General features: G+C 31.2%; 1 protein-coding gene across 4 annotated transcripts in view; it reads left to right on the forward strand.

Moving 5' to 3' along the window:
- The first annotated feature begins 9413 nt into the window (after positions 1 to 9413).
- The window catches only part of LOC127735673 (kinase non-catalytic C-lobe domain-containing protein 1-like), a 66566-nt gene continuing 57967 nt past the window's right edge, over positions 9414 to 18012 (forward strand). The window contains exons 1-2 of one of the 4 annotated variants that reach the window (XM_052245922.1): positions 9414 to 9777; positions 12590 to 12923. In XM_052245922.1, coding sequence (XP_052101882.1) covers positions 12635 to 12923 — 289 coding nt within the window. In that variant the 5' untranslated portion in view covers positions 9414 to 9777; positions 12590 to 12634. The remainder of the gene's footprint in view (positions 9778 to 12589; positions 12924 to 18012) is intronic. The other 3 variants (XM_052245921.1, XM_052245924.1, XM_052245923.1) reach the window with 3 other exon arrangements.

Here is an 18012-nt window from a genome sequence, read left to right on the forward strand (position 1 = left end):
AATTTCAGAGAGATCCATACGCCATTTCACAAGTTATTGTCTGGAAACTAGAAAAATGCTTATTTTGGCCCCATTTTGGCCCCTAATTCCTGAACTGTTAGGACCATAACCCCAAAAATCAATCCCACTCTTCCTTTTGTTGTCATAAACCTTATGGTAAAAATTTTTGCGGTCGTATAAAAATGTGAGTTAAGTACCTTGTGTTATATTAAGGTATATAGGAAATTTTTTTTGGAGACAAGTGCCTGTGAACCATTCCCTAACCTGGGACAGTGGTGTAACAGCAAAACATAAGACCGCACTATAATAATAAATATATTTATTATCAGAGACATATATACTAAATATTTAAGTATTTATATGTCTCTGTTATTATATTGCGTCTGGTAACTAAAAGGTCCGTAATCATTCACTTTTATTTAAAAATTGTTAAATGGTGCTAGGACGACATTGAATTAAAATTTGGCGGGAAAAATAATCTACTTGTGGCATCTCCCAAAGACTTGATTTGTTCTTAAAATTTGTCTACATGTTGATGTGAAAATGGCGATGGCCACAAGTATTAAAGTTAGTTAACAGGTCACACTTAAAGGTCAGCTTCAAATAGTCAGCAGTTTAGACCAGTGAACAGTTTGCAAAAAAATATCAAAGATATCAAGTTTGTATTTTTAGTACAACCATACACAGGCACTTGCTTCTATCCATGGGAAGGTCGACTATCCATATATACTTCAATCATATATGGATAGTTGACCTTCCCATGGATAGAAACAAGTGCCTGTGCAACCATAGACTTAAATATCTATCTATCTATACAAAAGAACAGAGACGTGCCTATATTGTACATATATAGAAAAAATTATACTAGCAACTGTAGACCTTACAACAAATGCCCCTGACCAAGTTACAGCAATCAATCAAAACAAAAAAAAAACTCTTCCCCTATTTTAAATCAATTAGAACTGATAACTAGAGTTGCTCCCTTAAAAAGAGGGTCAATTCACAGGCACTTCACGGTTTCTATCCATGGGAAGGTCGACTATCCATAATGACCATATATAATACTTGTATAATACTTGTATTATATATGGATTGTCAACCTTCAAATGGATAGAAACAAGTGCCTGTTGTTTGTTCTTATGGATTGTTTTGTAACATCACTGACTCTGATTATCTTGTAAGGTGGAGGGTTGAGCACTCACAAACATGAGCATGATGAGTAACCCCACCTTTTTCTGTATATAAGTCCGAGGTCTGTGATGATCCTTGGTTGTGACATGTATTTGTCATATTTGTTTTTAGCTCACCTAGCCCAAAGGGCCAAGTGAACTTTTCTCATCACTTGGCGTCTGTCGTCGTCATTTAACTTTTACAAAAATCTTCTCTGAATCTACTGGGCAAAATTTAACCAAACTTGTCCACAATCATCATTGGTATATCTAGTTTATTAATTGTGTCTGATGACCCCGGCCTGCCAACCAAGATGGCTGACATGGCTAAGAATAGAACATAGGGGTAAAATGCAGTTTTTGTCTATAATATTTCGAAAACCTTTCTAAATAGAGAAAATCTGACAGGAGCAGAAATGTTCAGAATGTTGAGCTCTACCAATTGTCCATATACGTCAAAACCGTCAGACGACTTCTTAAAGTTCTTGCCCTCAAATTTTACCATTTTTTTTCCATTTTTATAAGCCCTTTTACGGGACGTTTTATGGTATACTGTTGTCTGTCCGTTGTCAACATGTCGGAAAGTAACTCTAAAACGCTTTCACCAATTATCATGAAACTTTGGTGAATTGTTTACATCTATTGACGTAAGCTCCCTTTTTATTCTATAAATTTCAGATTTATGGGATTTTATTCTTAAAAAATGGTGGATTTTCCAGTTTTCTGACAATAACTCAAAAATGCTTTGAACAATTTTCATTAAACTTAAGAACTGTTCATATATATTGACATAATTTCCCTTTCGATTTAAAAAATTTCTGATTTTACATTTTTAGAAAATGACGCAGTCAATTTTCTTTTACCATTGACCAGACTTCCAACCCGCATTCCGAACTCGGTTCCTTATTTTACATACTTAAAGTGAATGTTAGTATTCTCATACATTGGTAAAAGAAAGACAACTCCAGCGTTGCAAATGTACATTTTTAAAATTTTCAAAGATACAGTTCAACCATAAACATAATAAACAGTAGCTCTGGTAGATAGTACATCAGACTGTTATCTCATTGGCAATCACACCCCATCTCCTTATTTTATTACGGGTCAATTATTTGAAATAAATGACTACAGTACTAAACATTAAATCAGTTGAAAAAAATTGCAATAATTTATGTTGTCATTTTAAGATTTCAGTTTAAGCTTGCTTACTACAGGCTCTTCACAATGAAATTAAGTTGTATAAATGGTGTCACTTTGTTTGTAATTGTGAAACTAGTATAACAATACTATTGTCTAAATCTACAGAAATTGATCATGTTTAGGTAACAGAAATAACAATGTGATTATGTCACTAGGTCACCTGTAACTTATAGATATAAGAAGATGTGGTATGAGTGCCAATGAGACAACTCTCCATCCAAGTCAAAATTTATAAAAGTAAACCATTAAATTATCTCTTGAATGAGGACTATGTTGGGTATAAGAGCTTTCTTACTACAGGCTCTTCATAATCATTTTGTTAAATAATTCTACAAATAAGGGAAACAAATTCACATATTACTTTGAATATTGTAGATTGTTCAGGTAGTCTTGAGCTATTTCTTTGTACAGCAGAACAACTAGTAGTTATCTTCACTTCACACACACATATATATATATCTTGACAAGCAAATAAAACCGCTATAGATTGTGGAAACAATTCATATCTATTCTATCAGTCACCCTACCTATCAAGACTTTCATCAAAAATATCCCAATATGAGAGACAATGGCGTCATTTTTACTTAGAGCTTTCAGCTCTTTGAATGAGTATTAGGACTTAATTCATAAAAAAGGGGGATTTTCCAGTATTTCGGACAACAACTCAAAAACGCTTTTAGCAGTTATCATTAAACTTGGTCTTGGGTGACTTGTTTATATCTATTGAAATATGCTCCCTTTTGTTTTTTTTTTATAAATTTCTGATATGACATTGCGGAGTTATGGAACTTTATACAAAAGTTGAAGCAGGCAAAAGTTGAATAAAAATAAAGAGACTAGTTTTTGTCTCGCCTTGACAGAGTCAAAAAGCCAGACATAGGTATGCTGCTTCCAGCGGCAGCATCAATAATGTACTAGTTTGTGATTAGATCAGTTTAAGATGAACCGCTATTATGTTAAGTCAATGATATTATGTATGCAAATTTATTGGCATTTGCAAGTTTTGTTGCCATGGAGATTATATAGCCCCACCCCCTCATCATGTTTCATTGACTTTGAAACTTTTACATAGTTTAAAAGTGAATGTTTGTGTTTAGGTTTATTTAAAGGAAACGACTTATGATAAGTCAATGGTATTTGGTATGCAGTTGTATTAGCATTGGCACATCTCATTTCCATGGAGATTGTTTAGCCATTTACCTTCAGTTATGGTTCATTGACTTTGAATATTTGCATTACTTACATGTTAAAGTATTGCTATTTTAAATTCAACATTTGCATTATCAAAATTACAAAAAGGCAAGACATATCTCTGTGTTATGAATAATTGAGTTATACCTTGAACAAACAAAGATCCAGAGTTTATAATGTTTTTGACCTGTCCATTAGATAGTGAGTCTGGCTGCCCATCCGTCCATCCTTCTGTCATTCCCTCAGTAATTCAAATATATCCAAAACAGGATTATAGGTATGGTGAAGTCTAGCAACTCCTGAAACTTTACAGAAAGATTGCAAAATGTTGAAGCTGTGCACCTACTACAATTTTCATCCAAGATGCTTGAAACTTCACAGATTGATTGCATAAAGATGTATATATTGCAGTTTTGCGCCTGCTAAAATGGAATTGTACGAGGAAATTTTTCCAGACTTGGGCATTTCTTTAGCAAAATTTTCAAAAGATGGTATCATTTTTTTTTTAACATGTTTAACCCAGATCTTTGGAATTTCAAAAAAGTTTGCAAACCTATTGAGGTTGTGCACCTACTACCATCATTTATTAGTTGTTTTTTTTCCCATTTTATATTTCCATACATGTAAATATTTAGTATAGACCATTCTCCAATATTAAGTTCTCCAATATTAAGAAATGTTCTGCCCAATTCAGCCATTTGTGTCTTTGATACATTTTTGTATCCTCTTCAAATTTGGATGAAGGTTTTATCTGATCAAAATCTAAGATTTTTCCGATAATTGCACAATTCTGAAACTCTTTAGGAGGGGATTGTAAAAATCCCACATTAGTTCTTGTCTCCTCGATAGCACCTTCCATTTTCATCAAAACATCTGCAAATTTGTATAAAGGATTTCCAGTCATTAAAAAAATCTGACTGAGTTTTGATAATCAGAAAAATCTGAAATTGTGGAACAATGTTTTCAGGACTTGTAAAATTTAATTGCTATTAATTCTTACTGCCATAATAGAGCTTATATTTCTCATGGTATTTGAGATTACTCACTTAGGGTTCTTTCAATTATCTATACTATTAAATTTGGAGACCAAAATTTTTTAGCCGGTTTGTCTTCGAGCCGACGATTGAAGTATTACCAGTATATGATAATAAATAGTTAGTGTATGTAATGTACTTTATAACTTCATATAGTAATTGCTTTAATTAGCGAAGCTTAATTAATCAAACCCCAAATAAAGTTCCGTAGCTGGTTCCTTACCGTCTACATTTTGTAAGCAGGCGGAAATGGTTTTGTATTCAATCTGTCTTGAATTTATGACTCAACTCGGCCCATGGCCAACTCGCCCAACTCAAACACTCTCACTTATTATTACAACTTGCATCACTTTATCAAACTCGCACCATTCAAAAAAAAAAAAAAGAAAAAGAAATATAACAAACTTTAAGAAATGTGTTTAATCATTAGATTGTTATCTTCTTCTCTTCGTAAATTCCTCCTTTCTCAGAGCACCCGTGTCAAACAGAGACAGAACTCGCACAACTCGAAAAAAAATTGTCTTGTCTTAGTTATTTCCTCCGTTCTTAGAGCACCTGTATCACACAGAGACAGAACTTGACCCACACCTTTCGAAAATAAAGAAAGAAATACTACAAACTAGCACCACTGAGAAATGTTTTAATCATCAGTGTTCTAGGTTGTCCTCTTCTTCTGTGAGTTATTTCCTCCGTTCTAGGAGCACCTGTGTAACACCTAGACGGAAGCTGCTAATTGGACATTCAAACACGTATAGAAGAAGAACTGACAAACTAATCAAAACTATCAACATAATGCACCAGTGCATAAAAACAGTTTGAGAAACACAAACCAAAACTGTATCACCATAAACATTTCAAGTAGTCTTCAAGCCGCACTCACGCTGGTTTTTTCTAGTAACATTGTATTAAGGTTACAATAAGATCTAAAATTCTCAGTATTTTGTTGTAGTTAAGTATCTCATTATTTATTACATTAAACTATGAAAGGTTTGCTGGTAAAATCTTTTCAAACTAGTAAAACCTAAAAAAAAATCTAAATTTCAACTAGCAATTTGCCAGCTGTCTAGTGTTAAGTTAAGTCCTGATATACAACCAAACTGCCATGTGATTACAAACAAATGTACTTGATATTAATTTAAAAATTGTTTATTTTGTTTTTGTTATAGATATATAAGCCAAATATTTCATATTTCTATAGAAGGCTAATACATGTTTATATTTTGAACCATGTCAAATAGTTTTACAATGGATTAATTACATTCTTCCTTTAAGCTATTGTTTGGATACAATACACTGTAGAAATTAATATGTATTATACTGTAGTTATGTAAATTACAATACAATAGATGTAAGTTTAATCAGTGTGAAATAATATATTATTTAGATTTATTTTGTTTTAAGGAGGCCATGACATAATTTATCAAGATAAGAGAAAAGGTTATTAACTCGACAAGTAGACAATTACAGCAAGAAATCAGCAGTTACCATGGGAGTCTGAATAAGGAACTTTACAAGTGGTTGCCATGGTAATGAATATTTAGAAAGAAAAAGGACAGATGGTGCACAAATTTTTAATTCCACAAAATTAAAATGTTATATTGAAAAAGTTGCCTATATTATGAAAAATTAGTATATATAATGCATAAACAATGGTTTGCTAAGGTTTTTAATTATTGTCGAGCCTGCAACTTTTGTCGCAGAAAGCTAGACATGGGGATAGTGATCCGGCGGCTACCGGCGGCGTTAGCTAACTTCTTAAAAGCTTTATATTTCAGAAGATGGAAGACCTGGATGCTTCATACTTTGTATATGGATGCCTCATGTTACGAAGTTTCCGTCAGTCACATGTCCAATATCCTTGACCTCATTTTCATGGTTCAGTGACTACTTGAAAAAAAAGTTCAGATTTTTTGTAATGTTAAATTCTCTCTTATTATAAGTAATAGGATAACTATATTTGGTATGTGCGTACCTTGCAAGGTCCTCATGCCTGTCAGACAGTTTTCACTTGACCTCGACCTCATTTCATGGATCAGTGAACAAGGTTAAGTTTTCGTGGTCAAGTCCATATCTCAGATACTATAAGCAATAGGTCTAGTATATTCGGTGTATGGAAGGACTGTAAGGTGTACATGTCCAACTGGCAGGTGTCATCTGACCTTGACCTCATTTTCATGGTTCAGTGGTTATAGTTAAGTTTTTGTGTTTTGGTCTGTTTTTCTTATACTGTATGCAATAGGTCTACTATATTTGGTGTATGGAATGATTGTAAGGTGTACATGTCTAGCTGGCAGGTGTCATCTGACCTTGACCTCATTTTCATGGTTCAGTGGTTATAGTTAAGTTTTTGTGTTTTGGTCTGTTTTTCTTATTCTGTATGCAATAGGTCTACTATATTTGGTGTATGGAATGATTGTAAGGTGTACATGTCTAGCTGGCAGGTGTCATCTGACCTTGACCTCATTTCATGGTTCAGTGGTCAAAGTTAAGTTTTTGAGTTTTGGTCTTTTTTTCTAATACTGCATGCAATAGGTCAGCTATATTTGGTGTATGGAATGATTGTAAGGTGTACATGTCTAGCTGGCAGGTGTCATCTTACCTTGACCTCATTTTCATGGTTCAGTGGTCAAAGTTAAGTTTTTGAGTTTTGGTCTCTTTTTCTAATACTATATGCAATAGTTCAACTATATTTGGTGTATGGAAATATTTTATGATCTATATGTCAGTCACGCAGGTTTTATTTGACCTTGACCTCATTTTCAAGGTTCATTGCTCAGTGTTAAGTTTTTGTGTTTTCGTCTGTTTTTCTTAAACTATAAGCAATAGGTCAACTATATTTGTTGTATGGAAGAATTGTTAGCTGTACATGCCTGCCTAGCATGGTTCATCTGACCTTGACCTCATTTTCATGGTTCATTGGTCAATGTTTAGTTTACTTGGTTAATGTTAAGTTTATGTGACAGTTGTAATAAAGCTTTATATTTAGGACTATCAACATAATATCAATGATTAGTAAAGAAGGCGAGACATTTCAGCGTGTGCACTCTTGTATTTGATCTTTATATAATATTAAGTTGTCTTCACATCGAAAAATAAACAGTATAAAGGATAAATTTCAATCAGTTGTCTGTTGATTTGAATTGATGAAAACAGAAATAAAGTCTCCAATAAATACTGAGTCCGTGAATGCTTTCAGAGTATTAACTGGGATTATTCCCCTTAGATTAAGATGAAGATCATTTTCCTGCAATTTATTGGATAATAAAAGTTTATCATACCCTTAAGAGAATATTTATGTAAGTAGTTGACTAAATACGGACAATTGCAATATAATAAGTAATTTTATATGAATAATTGATAAGATTTATTGGTCAATTAAGATAAGCCTCCATTTTAACCTGAGGTGAGATGACAAATAGACCCTACAAATTAGTACTCTTTGATGTGTATAATGTCCATTAATTTCTGTGCAAAGTTGAATTTTATGTGTTGTCCACTTTATTTGTTATTTACTTTATTTGTTTTTTATAATTTCCCCATGATATGACAGAGAGGTGTAAATAACAGGTTTTTACAGTTTGTCTGTAGGTTTAAGAGAACAAATTTCAGATTGCTGTTAAAGAATTGATCGCATTATCTTGCCTTAATTACTCTACAACAGATTGACTTTGGTGAGAAAAAATTATGTTTTTTGGCATTTTCATTGTCAAAAGTTGATTAACATCCTGAAAATTTATTAGCTACTGTCTATATTTGAGTATATTTTACATCATTGTTCATATTACATCATGGAAACCTTACATGGAGGTGTACTTTAGTGAGTTGGTCATCCATGAAAAATAGGTCATATTAACCTACTGTTCGCTATTAAGTATAAATGGTATAATAAATCATGGAGCCAAAAATTTAATCCATGAAAACTACTTTGACTGGATGTTACCTACATCTAAAATACCTGAAATATGATCAGCATTGATGTATCCTTGAACTAAGGTAATAATTTGAGTAAAGCTTCCATGTTCTGATTTGCTTTACTTTGCTGTCACATAGTTTTCTGATCCAGCCACTGCGTACTATTATCATATATCATTTAATGAATGGGTTAATGATACAGATTTTGTAAAAGTTAATTGTGTTTTTACAAAGACTTTGAACCATTCTATTGATCAGTGGAAGTGTCTGGTATTTATGAAAGTTAGATATTTTGCACTTCAAAATTAAATTTCTTCAGCAAATTTATTATAATTTGTTTACAAATCTCATTGAAATAGAAAACTTGTATCATAGCCTTTCAAAATTTTAGCTTGAAAAATGAATACACAAAAGTCTTATTTTAGCTTTAATCCACCATATATCATTAAAAAATTTAAATCATAATAATTGAATTATGATTCATTCAATAAGTAATCTTGTTGTTGAGTTGAATGGGATCCAATTTGTTCAATTTTGGAACAGAGAGTTGATTTTCCTTATGACAGGATTAATATGTAGATTAATTTTGGAATTCAATAACATTGTGTACTTAATGATTAACATAATTTAAAATCCAATTCATAAATGTTTAAAGTTGATATTCGAACCCATCTACCTAAATATTTTAATTACTTAAATTTTTTCGGGGATCTTAAGCTGCCAAATCAGTTTGCCAGGAGAATTCCAAGTTCATTAAGCATTTTAATAAATTACTCGTCAAAGGAAAAAATAATGCTATTTATTTGCAATTAACAACTTTCTTTTTTTATCAAGTGTTATGTTTGTTGACGCCATCCTCTAAATGAATAGAACTTTAAAAGGATTGTTGACAAACTTGTCTCGACATGCATGAGTTAACGGGTAGTATACTACTGTACCGTAATCGTCCAACCAAGACCATCAATATTGAAATGATTAACACATTAACTAGGCTATTACATATTGTATGATATTTCTGGCATTATTTCAATTTTTTATCCAATTTGACATATTGATCAGTGCACAGTTTTGAAATTTCAGCTGATTTTGAAGAGTATGGAGGATTTATACCTGTAATTTACACCTGGACAGGTAAAAATTCAGGTAAGTAATAAATTGGTCAATTCATTTGTTTTATTGATTTCTGCAGATAAAAGTTTACCATTAAATACATAACTCCAACAAAGTTGTGTCAATACACATTTTACTAGGATATTGTTCAACATGTTAAGGTACGTTTTATTTTTATTTGTACAGTTTTGCATCGTCATTTGAACTTAAAAATTTGTTTGTAAGCAGAAAAGATTAAATTTGTGCTTTGAATGTAAGGTTCTTTATGATAAAAGAAGAAGCATGTGAAGGTTTTTTAAGGAGGAAAAAAAGGGGGGTGGGGGTGTTCTATTTGAAACCTGTAAAAAAAAAAGCAAATGAGATTGAAAATAACTGGAGGGTCGCTAATATAACAAGAAATTCTGAAACAGTTGTACTAAGAGGATTATTATACATGTATGTAAGAATTAAGTAGGGATGGTCAAGAGAATTTAAATCCATTTATGTTTTAGTGCAGCAAGTCAGTAATATTTATTTCAATTGAATCATACATGAAATTGCTTCTGCATTATCAAAATTCAAATTCATATGTTTATTGCCATGTAAACTTTAAACAATAAGTTTGTGACAAATACAAAATAAGTATACAATATAACTTGAAATTCACATATATATACACAATCATTTACAGTAAATAGTCCAGAGTCCTCTGTCCTCAGTTCAAATGACTTTTTCATGTAGGACCCCAATTTATTTACTTGTGATGGTGTTCATGGATTGAGCAAAATTATCATTAATAAAAGTATTAAGAGATGATCTAGGGTTTATAGTCTAAGAAAAGTTTTCCTACATTGGTTAAACATTTCTGATTGAAATTTATAAATAATCAAAAAGCGTTCTCTGTCTGCTTGCATGTCAACACACTGAAAATGACAGAAAATGTCATCAGGCTGCTTTTATATCAATTTACATTCTCTGTTGTGATCAATGGAAGAATTGGTATCTACTGTCTTAAAGCAAAATAACATAATATGCTGTAAGCTCATAAGCTCAACCCCCCTTTCAATAAAAAAATATATTTTTGCAATTAAAAATCAACCAAAATATTTTGATAAATGAATGCAATAGGATGCTCACAATGCATTACATACAGAATGATCTTTGAGAGTTTTCTGGAAATCGAGTCACATGTTAAGAGGAGTTGCGGATATGAGATGTACAAAGTGTATATGGACTCACAGACAAATGTATTCCCCAGCTTTTGCCAGTTGGGGTATTCAAACATTAGAAGATACCCTATATCAGTAATTTTAATAACAATTACATTAAAATTATCAAAGATTGGCATAGAGGCATAAGCATTATATTGACTTTATTGTTTAACATTTTGTAGATTTATAGATTTATGGATTAGAATCACAAAAACAGACGATACTTTTCTAATAGGAAAATATTTATTTATTGTTATATTTCAAAAGAATTTAATATTTGGATAAATATTTAACAAATGTCTTTGTTTGTTTCATACATAACGAATTTAAGCTTTAAGCACAACTTACTCTGTCAAATATACAACAAATATACTTTCATATGTGTACAAAGGTGTAAACTTGTTGGGCAGATATAAGACAGTCTAATTGGCAAAGTGAACATGCTTCCCTCCAAAATATTTGTTAATGATAGAAAATATATATTTTACTGGCCCAGTAGACCGGTAATTTATTTTATGATTTAGCTAGTCCTGAAATGGCTGCATATAATATATTTGCTATAGGTCAGTTGGAGAATGTTCATTAAAGCCCTTGATCCGCTAGACCCACGTAGATGTTGCTCTGATAAATGTCATTGAGATAGCAAAGTAACAAGAACTTTAAAAAAAAACTTCTTGTTTGAATCATTTTGTTTTCATAGAATAGTTTTACTAATTTGCAGAAATACTAAGAAAGGCTCTATGGATTTTGATACATCTAGTATGATAAATATACCAATTGGCTTCTAGCAAATGATGGATCAAAATTTTGTACATTAATTTTTTTTCTTCACAATTATAACGTTTGAACCTTTGGTTGTGCTAAACATGCATGCAATTGGGCCTATTTATGATAAAGACACCAGTACTTGACCTTATTTTAAAAATGAAAAGATGTTATTTTTAATCATAGTATATTTATTCAATACAGCTTAATTTTAACATGCAATGAATGGAGAGTGATCACACAGCTTTCTTATGAAGAGAAAATAAGCAAACTCTGCTTCCAGTTACTGTTATTTACTTTTTCTGAAGTTTTGTAGTAATTATATTGATTATGTCCTTAGTCCTTATAAAGTGGCTTAATAATAAAATAACCAAAGGAAACAAGGTCAATTGTCCATAGTGAAATGACAAAATTTGGAATTCCAGTTGTCAAATAATATATGCAGACCACCTATATTTGATACAGAAATTTAATGACATTACATTGTACATATATACCTTTTGTTACTAAGTGAATGATAATCTAACATGACTTCCCTTGTCTACATACATTGTTAAGACATGCTTTCCCATGTTGAGGTCATCAAGTGCACAAAGTTCACTAAAAGAATAAGCTGTGAAGATAATACAGAAATGGAATGCTATGCCAAACTAACCAGTTCTTAATTAAGCAAATTACAGAACGAGTAAATTTATTTGGAAAAACTTTGATATTTTTTTACAGTACTAAAAATATATGCAAATGAAAAGTGGATACTGGATCTTTTTCTTAGTTTGAAAGCAGCTATGGAAATACATATATGATCACTAGTTTATAGTATGGGAAAACAACTCTTTTTGTTTAAGAATTTGTCTGAATCAGACAACTAGCAAACTAATCAGATTTAATGCCTTGTGTCTATTTAACTTTTAACAGATATAAGTATATTGATATTTATTTTACATTTAATAATACCAGACAATACAATTATATTTATGTACTTTAATGGACTATTATTCAAATATTGTTTAATTTTCAGGTCAGCTAAAGTGTAGTTTTTTAATTTCATAATGGATTAATAACCATGGAAACAGAATTTCTTCCATCAAATATGGAGTTTGCTGAAGGAGAAGTAGATGAACAAGATGCTAGTCCTGAGTTTGAAGGAGATGAAACCATTAGTCTTTCAGACATTCTGTCATCTAGAGATTTTTGCTTGTCTGAGGAAGAGTTATGGGCCTTGTGTCGTGAATGTTGCCTTGTATTGGATGTTGTGAAGAGTTCACCAGAAATGTTCCAAACATTGTGCATTACACCGGACACAGTAGCTTTTGATGGTTCTGGTAATGTCTGCTTTTTGGACTTGGAAACAGGTATGGTACCAAGATGGTTGCTTTCATTCAATGTTTGTAGTGGTTATAATATATTGTAGAGAGATTAGTTTGTTGCAACATTTTTCCTGATTTTAGAAAATTAATGACAAAAACATTTTCAATTTTGCATGATATTCATTAACCAAATAATCATATCAGATTTGTGTATATAAAGTTAAAATGATTTGCTCTAAGTGTTGTGTCTGAAAATTTTATATCAAAACCATTCATTAAAAAGCTTGAATTGGATGTCATGTTATATCTGCTATTGTTATAAATCATCAACTGCCATTTATAAAGTTGAGCTTGGCAACTCGTTGGAATATATGGTTTTAAATTTCATTTTAAGTCTAATTTCAAACTGTGTCTTTTACGACCTTTATCTAACAGATAATGTAAAATATATTTTTACCGCCATTCTATTTTGATTGAGTGAAACATGCTCATCAAGTTTGCATGTTAAAATGTAATTTGAAAATTTGTGTATTGATGAAATAAATGTAAAGCTAATTCAAAGGTGACAAATGTTTTCAATATTCAATGTGCACATATTCAAAGTTAAATTATGTTTAAGGAGTTTCAAATTTTAGTCGACTATCTTTTTGCTGTGTGGGCTAATACCATTAGAATTACATGCAACCAACCTAAAGAATTTTTTGAATATTTAATTTATGTCCTGTTTCTTTTATTATGGTTTAGGTTAATCATGTTTTTCAATTCATGTATAAAAATTTGAACGATAGGTATAAACTTTTTTTACACATGTGATGTCACTGTATTGTTAGAAAATTTGAAAAGCCCTTGGTTTATATCTTAAAAGTAAGATCCAAATTTGTTCTTAAAGTGAACAAAGATTTTGTAAAATTTGTTACATCAGCACCTTTTGATAAAGTTTATCTTCACTAACATTTTGGTAAAGGGGAGGAATTGGAATGGTCACTATTAAGGAATTATAGGGTAAAGGTTAAAGAAGAATCAAAACACTTGCTCCGCTATTTAAAAACCAATACTAACATAGATTTCAGTTTCTTTCAAATTTTCCTTTTTTCTCACTGAAAAATTACGAATCATTTCAAATATAAGCTGCATGAAGTATTTTGAATGAAAGTGAATTGATCCTTCATAGAATAGGTCTCTATTGTCCCAGACATCATTAGTTTGTAGACGAACTTGTGTCCCTATTGTCAGCGAAAATCCGATTAAATGTCTACAAGATAATGTGTTTACAGGGTATGAAAATCTGATGGATCTTAAGAAGGATAACACTATTTTAAATTTTAATCAATGCTGTTTAATTAAAATGGTGATTGTAATACAATTAAGGCTCTTGTTTTGTAATAGTAAGCTACTCAATGTCGTTAGGTCATATTACCAGAGTAGTTGGGTCATATTACTGATAAGCTTTAAAGTAGATTTTGTATAAACTGTTGATGGCTGCATCAAATTCGCGGTTTAATAATATATATAAATGTAGATTATGGATATGATTTGTAAAATATGCTTAAAAAAAATTATGAGTTTTCTATTTTTTACTAATTTGAAAGAATGGATTTTGGGTTTATTAGTATGACCGAAACATGATTTAAATTAATTTACTTGACAACCCATCAAACTTGCATTGAATTGTATCATTATAAAGTTATATCACAAGGAATAGCCAAATATTCAAGAAAGAAGAAGTTGGAAAATACAAACTAAATTTCTTTGAAGTATAACAATTTACACTTAACATTTGGATCTTAAATTTTTATAGATAATCATAAAACATACATATACATATATTCTTCATACCTTTTTGAACGATATCTTGATGTCAGAATTCATATTTCAAATATTGCTTCTAGTTTTCTATGAAGTTTTTGCAACATACATATTTGCAATAGAATAAAGAGCCATTATCAACTTGCAAATTATTCGTGAAAATCTTATTCTTGATAAAGAATATTGATTCAAATTAAAGAGGAAGCTTGGCTTTTCCAAATATTGTCTTTATATTCATAACAACCTTCAACCAGCATCATCACTAAAAGTTCTTGCCATCAGTTTTTTATTCTTTAAAATTTGCCAAATTTAAAATGATGTGTAGTTACTATTTCATCATTTGCTATCAAGGGATGATTTGATGATGTTTTTTTTTAGAAAGTCAGACAAAGTTTAGAATAAATTAGTATTGACTCCTAGGCTATCAATTCACATGTACTGAATATTTTGGTATCCATTCAGCGATGTTTGTTTGACCCTACTGTTGATTCTGATAGGTAAAAGTTTGAATGTTCTGTGTTTAAATAGCCTGACTTTTATAACATAAGTTATTGTGTAAGTAAATATCATTAAAAGTTTTTATGTACAGTGTCAAGATCAGATTTTGTAATAAATTGTCATGCCAAAGGGATAATTGACCACTAAAAAGGGAAATTACAAGAAGTTATTCAAAATTCTAGCCGATTACAAGGCAGATAAAACTTTCTGGTATAAAGAAAAGAAATAGTAACTTGTAAAAAAAATTTCCCCCCTAATACAGGTTTTATTTTGGTACATACATTGCTCTCTAATATCATTATACCATACTGTTTTAAAAAGTACTAATAGAAGAATAATGCTGACCATTTAAATAAAAGGATTTGTGTGGTAGTTTTTAATAAGACAGTAACTCAACAACACAATTCAATCATAAAAGACATCTAGAGGGCACAAATATATTTTCTGCAATAGACTCTTGCTTATACCATATGTCTTTCAAGCTCTTGATTGTCCCTTCAGATAAGTAGTGAATTACTGACTACAAAAGGCCGGACATAATGATTGATATAGGTATAGGAATGAGCTCTTGATTGTCCCTTCAGATAAGTTGTGAATTACTGAGTACAAAAGGCCGGCCAATGATTAATATTGGTATTAGAATGAAGTCATTGCTGATCAATGCAACAAATCTATAAAATATAAAAATAGAAAATCAGAGGTTTCGGTCATCAAACTTTACTCAGTACTTGGAGTACGACATTTGTTCTCAGAGCATAAGATTTGTGCTTGAAACACAAAATCCAGTATTTTGATGGGTTGATTTCTGAGTTTGAGTACGATATTCGTGCTCGAAAGTTTTATGACGACAAGGCCAGTACTTTGATTGGTTAATAATGCTACTCCACAATTTTTATGACCACAAGGCTTGATCTGTGATACAAAGCCAAACCTACATGTTCTTATGGTATTAAGTTATTTGCTTCCAAGACAGTCAACTGAGATTCAGAACATTTGAAAGTACAATGTATTTTGATGGTTTTTTACATTATAATGACCAATTTTGTTTGAGGTTTGAAGCAGGGGTCTAGAAGTATGGTCTAAGATCTGCGATTTTTAATGTTTTATTGAAGCCCTTCATGATTTTGCTTGTAAAGTCTGATGGAATTTTTGGAATCCTTTGTTTGTTTAAATTATGAATAAAACTGTATTTTGTGTTTGAACTATGCTACACTTAATTGAGATTGGAAACAGATGAAAGGTAACAAAGAAATGGCATGTAAATAAGAAAATCCAGAACATTGCATTGAAAGAAAAACTGAGAGCCCTAGAATTTCCGATGGCAGTTGACTGGAAAAGAACTTATTGCTCTGAAATCTAAATACAATCGTGATTGTTCATTATTAAGTGTTCTTGATTTAACAAACATGATATTTGCATTCATGAGCATGTATTATTCAGCTTGAGGTAGTGTAAAAAAATTTAAATAGAAAAAAATCTGATGTGTACAAAACTTGTACAATGTATCTGTTATAAAATGGATGTCTTCGTTGAAACACACAATGTGACAATGATTTGCAAAATTTCGACCTCTTTAAAAAAGTTTTATTGTTAATTTTTCCAGCTATAGACATCAAACAGGTTTAATTTGTTATTATCCTGGAAACATAAAAGGGGAGATACATTTAAGTTTATCTAGCTTGTAAAAATCTCTGGAGTAAGAATTTATTTCAGTAGCACACCTGTTGAGAATCAGCTGTTCACATTCTTACCTGTAAATTTTTTCACTTTGTAAATTTCTTTAAAAGTTTTATTTTAATAGTCTTATAAATTCATAATATTTTACTTTAGCATCCATACACTGCAGTAACACTGTGTAACAAATGTCAGTTAGCTTTTTGATAGGAGACTTGGTTTGTAGCAGTAAATCATGTCATTTTTTTAAACTCTTAAATCTTCCCCCTGAGCAGATAAAATCAGTAAGCTTTTATTCCATACAACCCAAAAGTGGATTTGGCTAAGTCTCTTGCCATCTCATTTTACTATGTGTACAATTAAATACAAGGACTTGAGTTATTAATATCCTATATTTTTCATTTATTCTGTTAGGAATTTTGATATATAGTTAGAAGCTCAAAATCTAATTTCAATTACATTTAGTTTTTGTTGCTTATTCAATTCTTATCGCAAAAAGTTGATGCCAATTTGTCTATATATTTTCTGCTTTATTTGGAAAGAATTTCTTTTTTAGGTTTCTTAAAATTTAGAAAAGAAATGGCTAATATCAATATTAAAGAATAGTTTCCAATTGTTAAAACACAATGGACACATTGATTTTGACAAATATGTGAAAAAGACACACTGTAACAAAAATTTGAAATACTGAAAGCTAGCAGAAACAAACATTCCCTCATCAACACCCATTTTAATGTTCAAGTCGCTCAAAAGCCATTGCATATTGTATCACCCATATTGATCCTTCTGTCATCCCGTCATTCCATAATCCAATAGTTGTCCAGACTTTTGTCAGTATGCCTGTAGATGCAGTGTAAATAATTGTTTTCATGCCCTACCTAGGGGCAAGGGGCATTATGTTTTTCGGTCTGTGCGTCTGTTCGTCCGTCCTATCATCTGTCCGTCCATCTGTCCTGCTTCAGGTTAAAGTTTTTGGTCATGGTAGTTTTTGATGAAGTTGAAGTCCAATCAACTTGAAACTTAGTACACATGTTCCCTATGTTATGATCTTTCTAATTTGAATGCCAAATTAGAGTTTTGACCCAAATTTCACGGTCCACTGAACATAGAAAATGATAGTGCGAGTGGGGCATCCGTGTACTAATACTATGGACAC

This window comes from Mytilus californianus, unplaced genomic scaffold, assembly GCF_021869535.1.
Source record: "Mytilus californianus isolate M0D057914Y unplaced genomic scaffold, xbMytCali1.0.p SCAF_3, whole genome shotgun sequence".
Taxonomy (NCBI): Eukaryota; Metazoa; Mollusca; class Bivalvia; order Mytilida; family Mytilidae; genus Mytilus; species Mytilus californianus.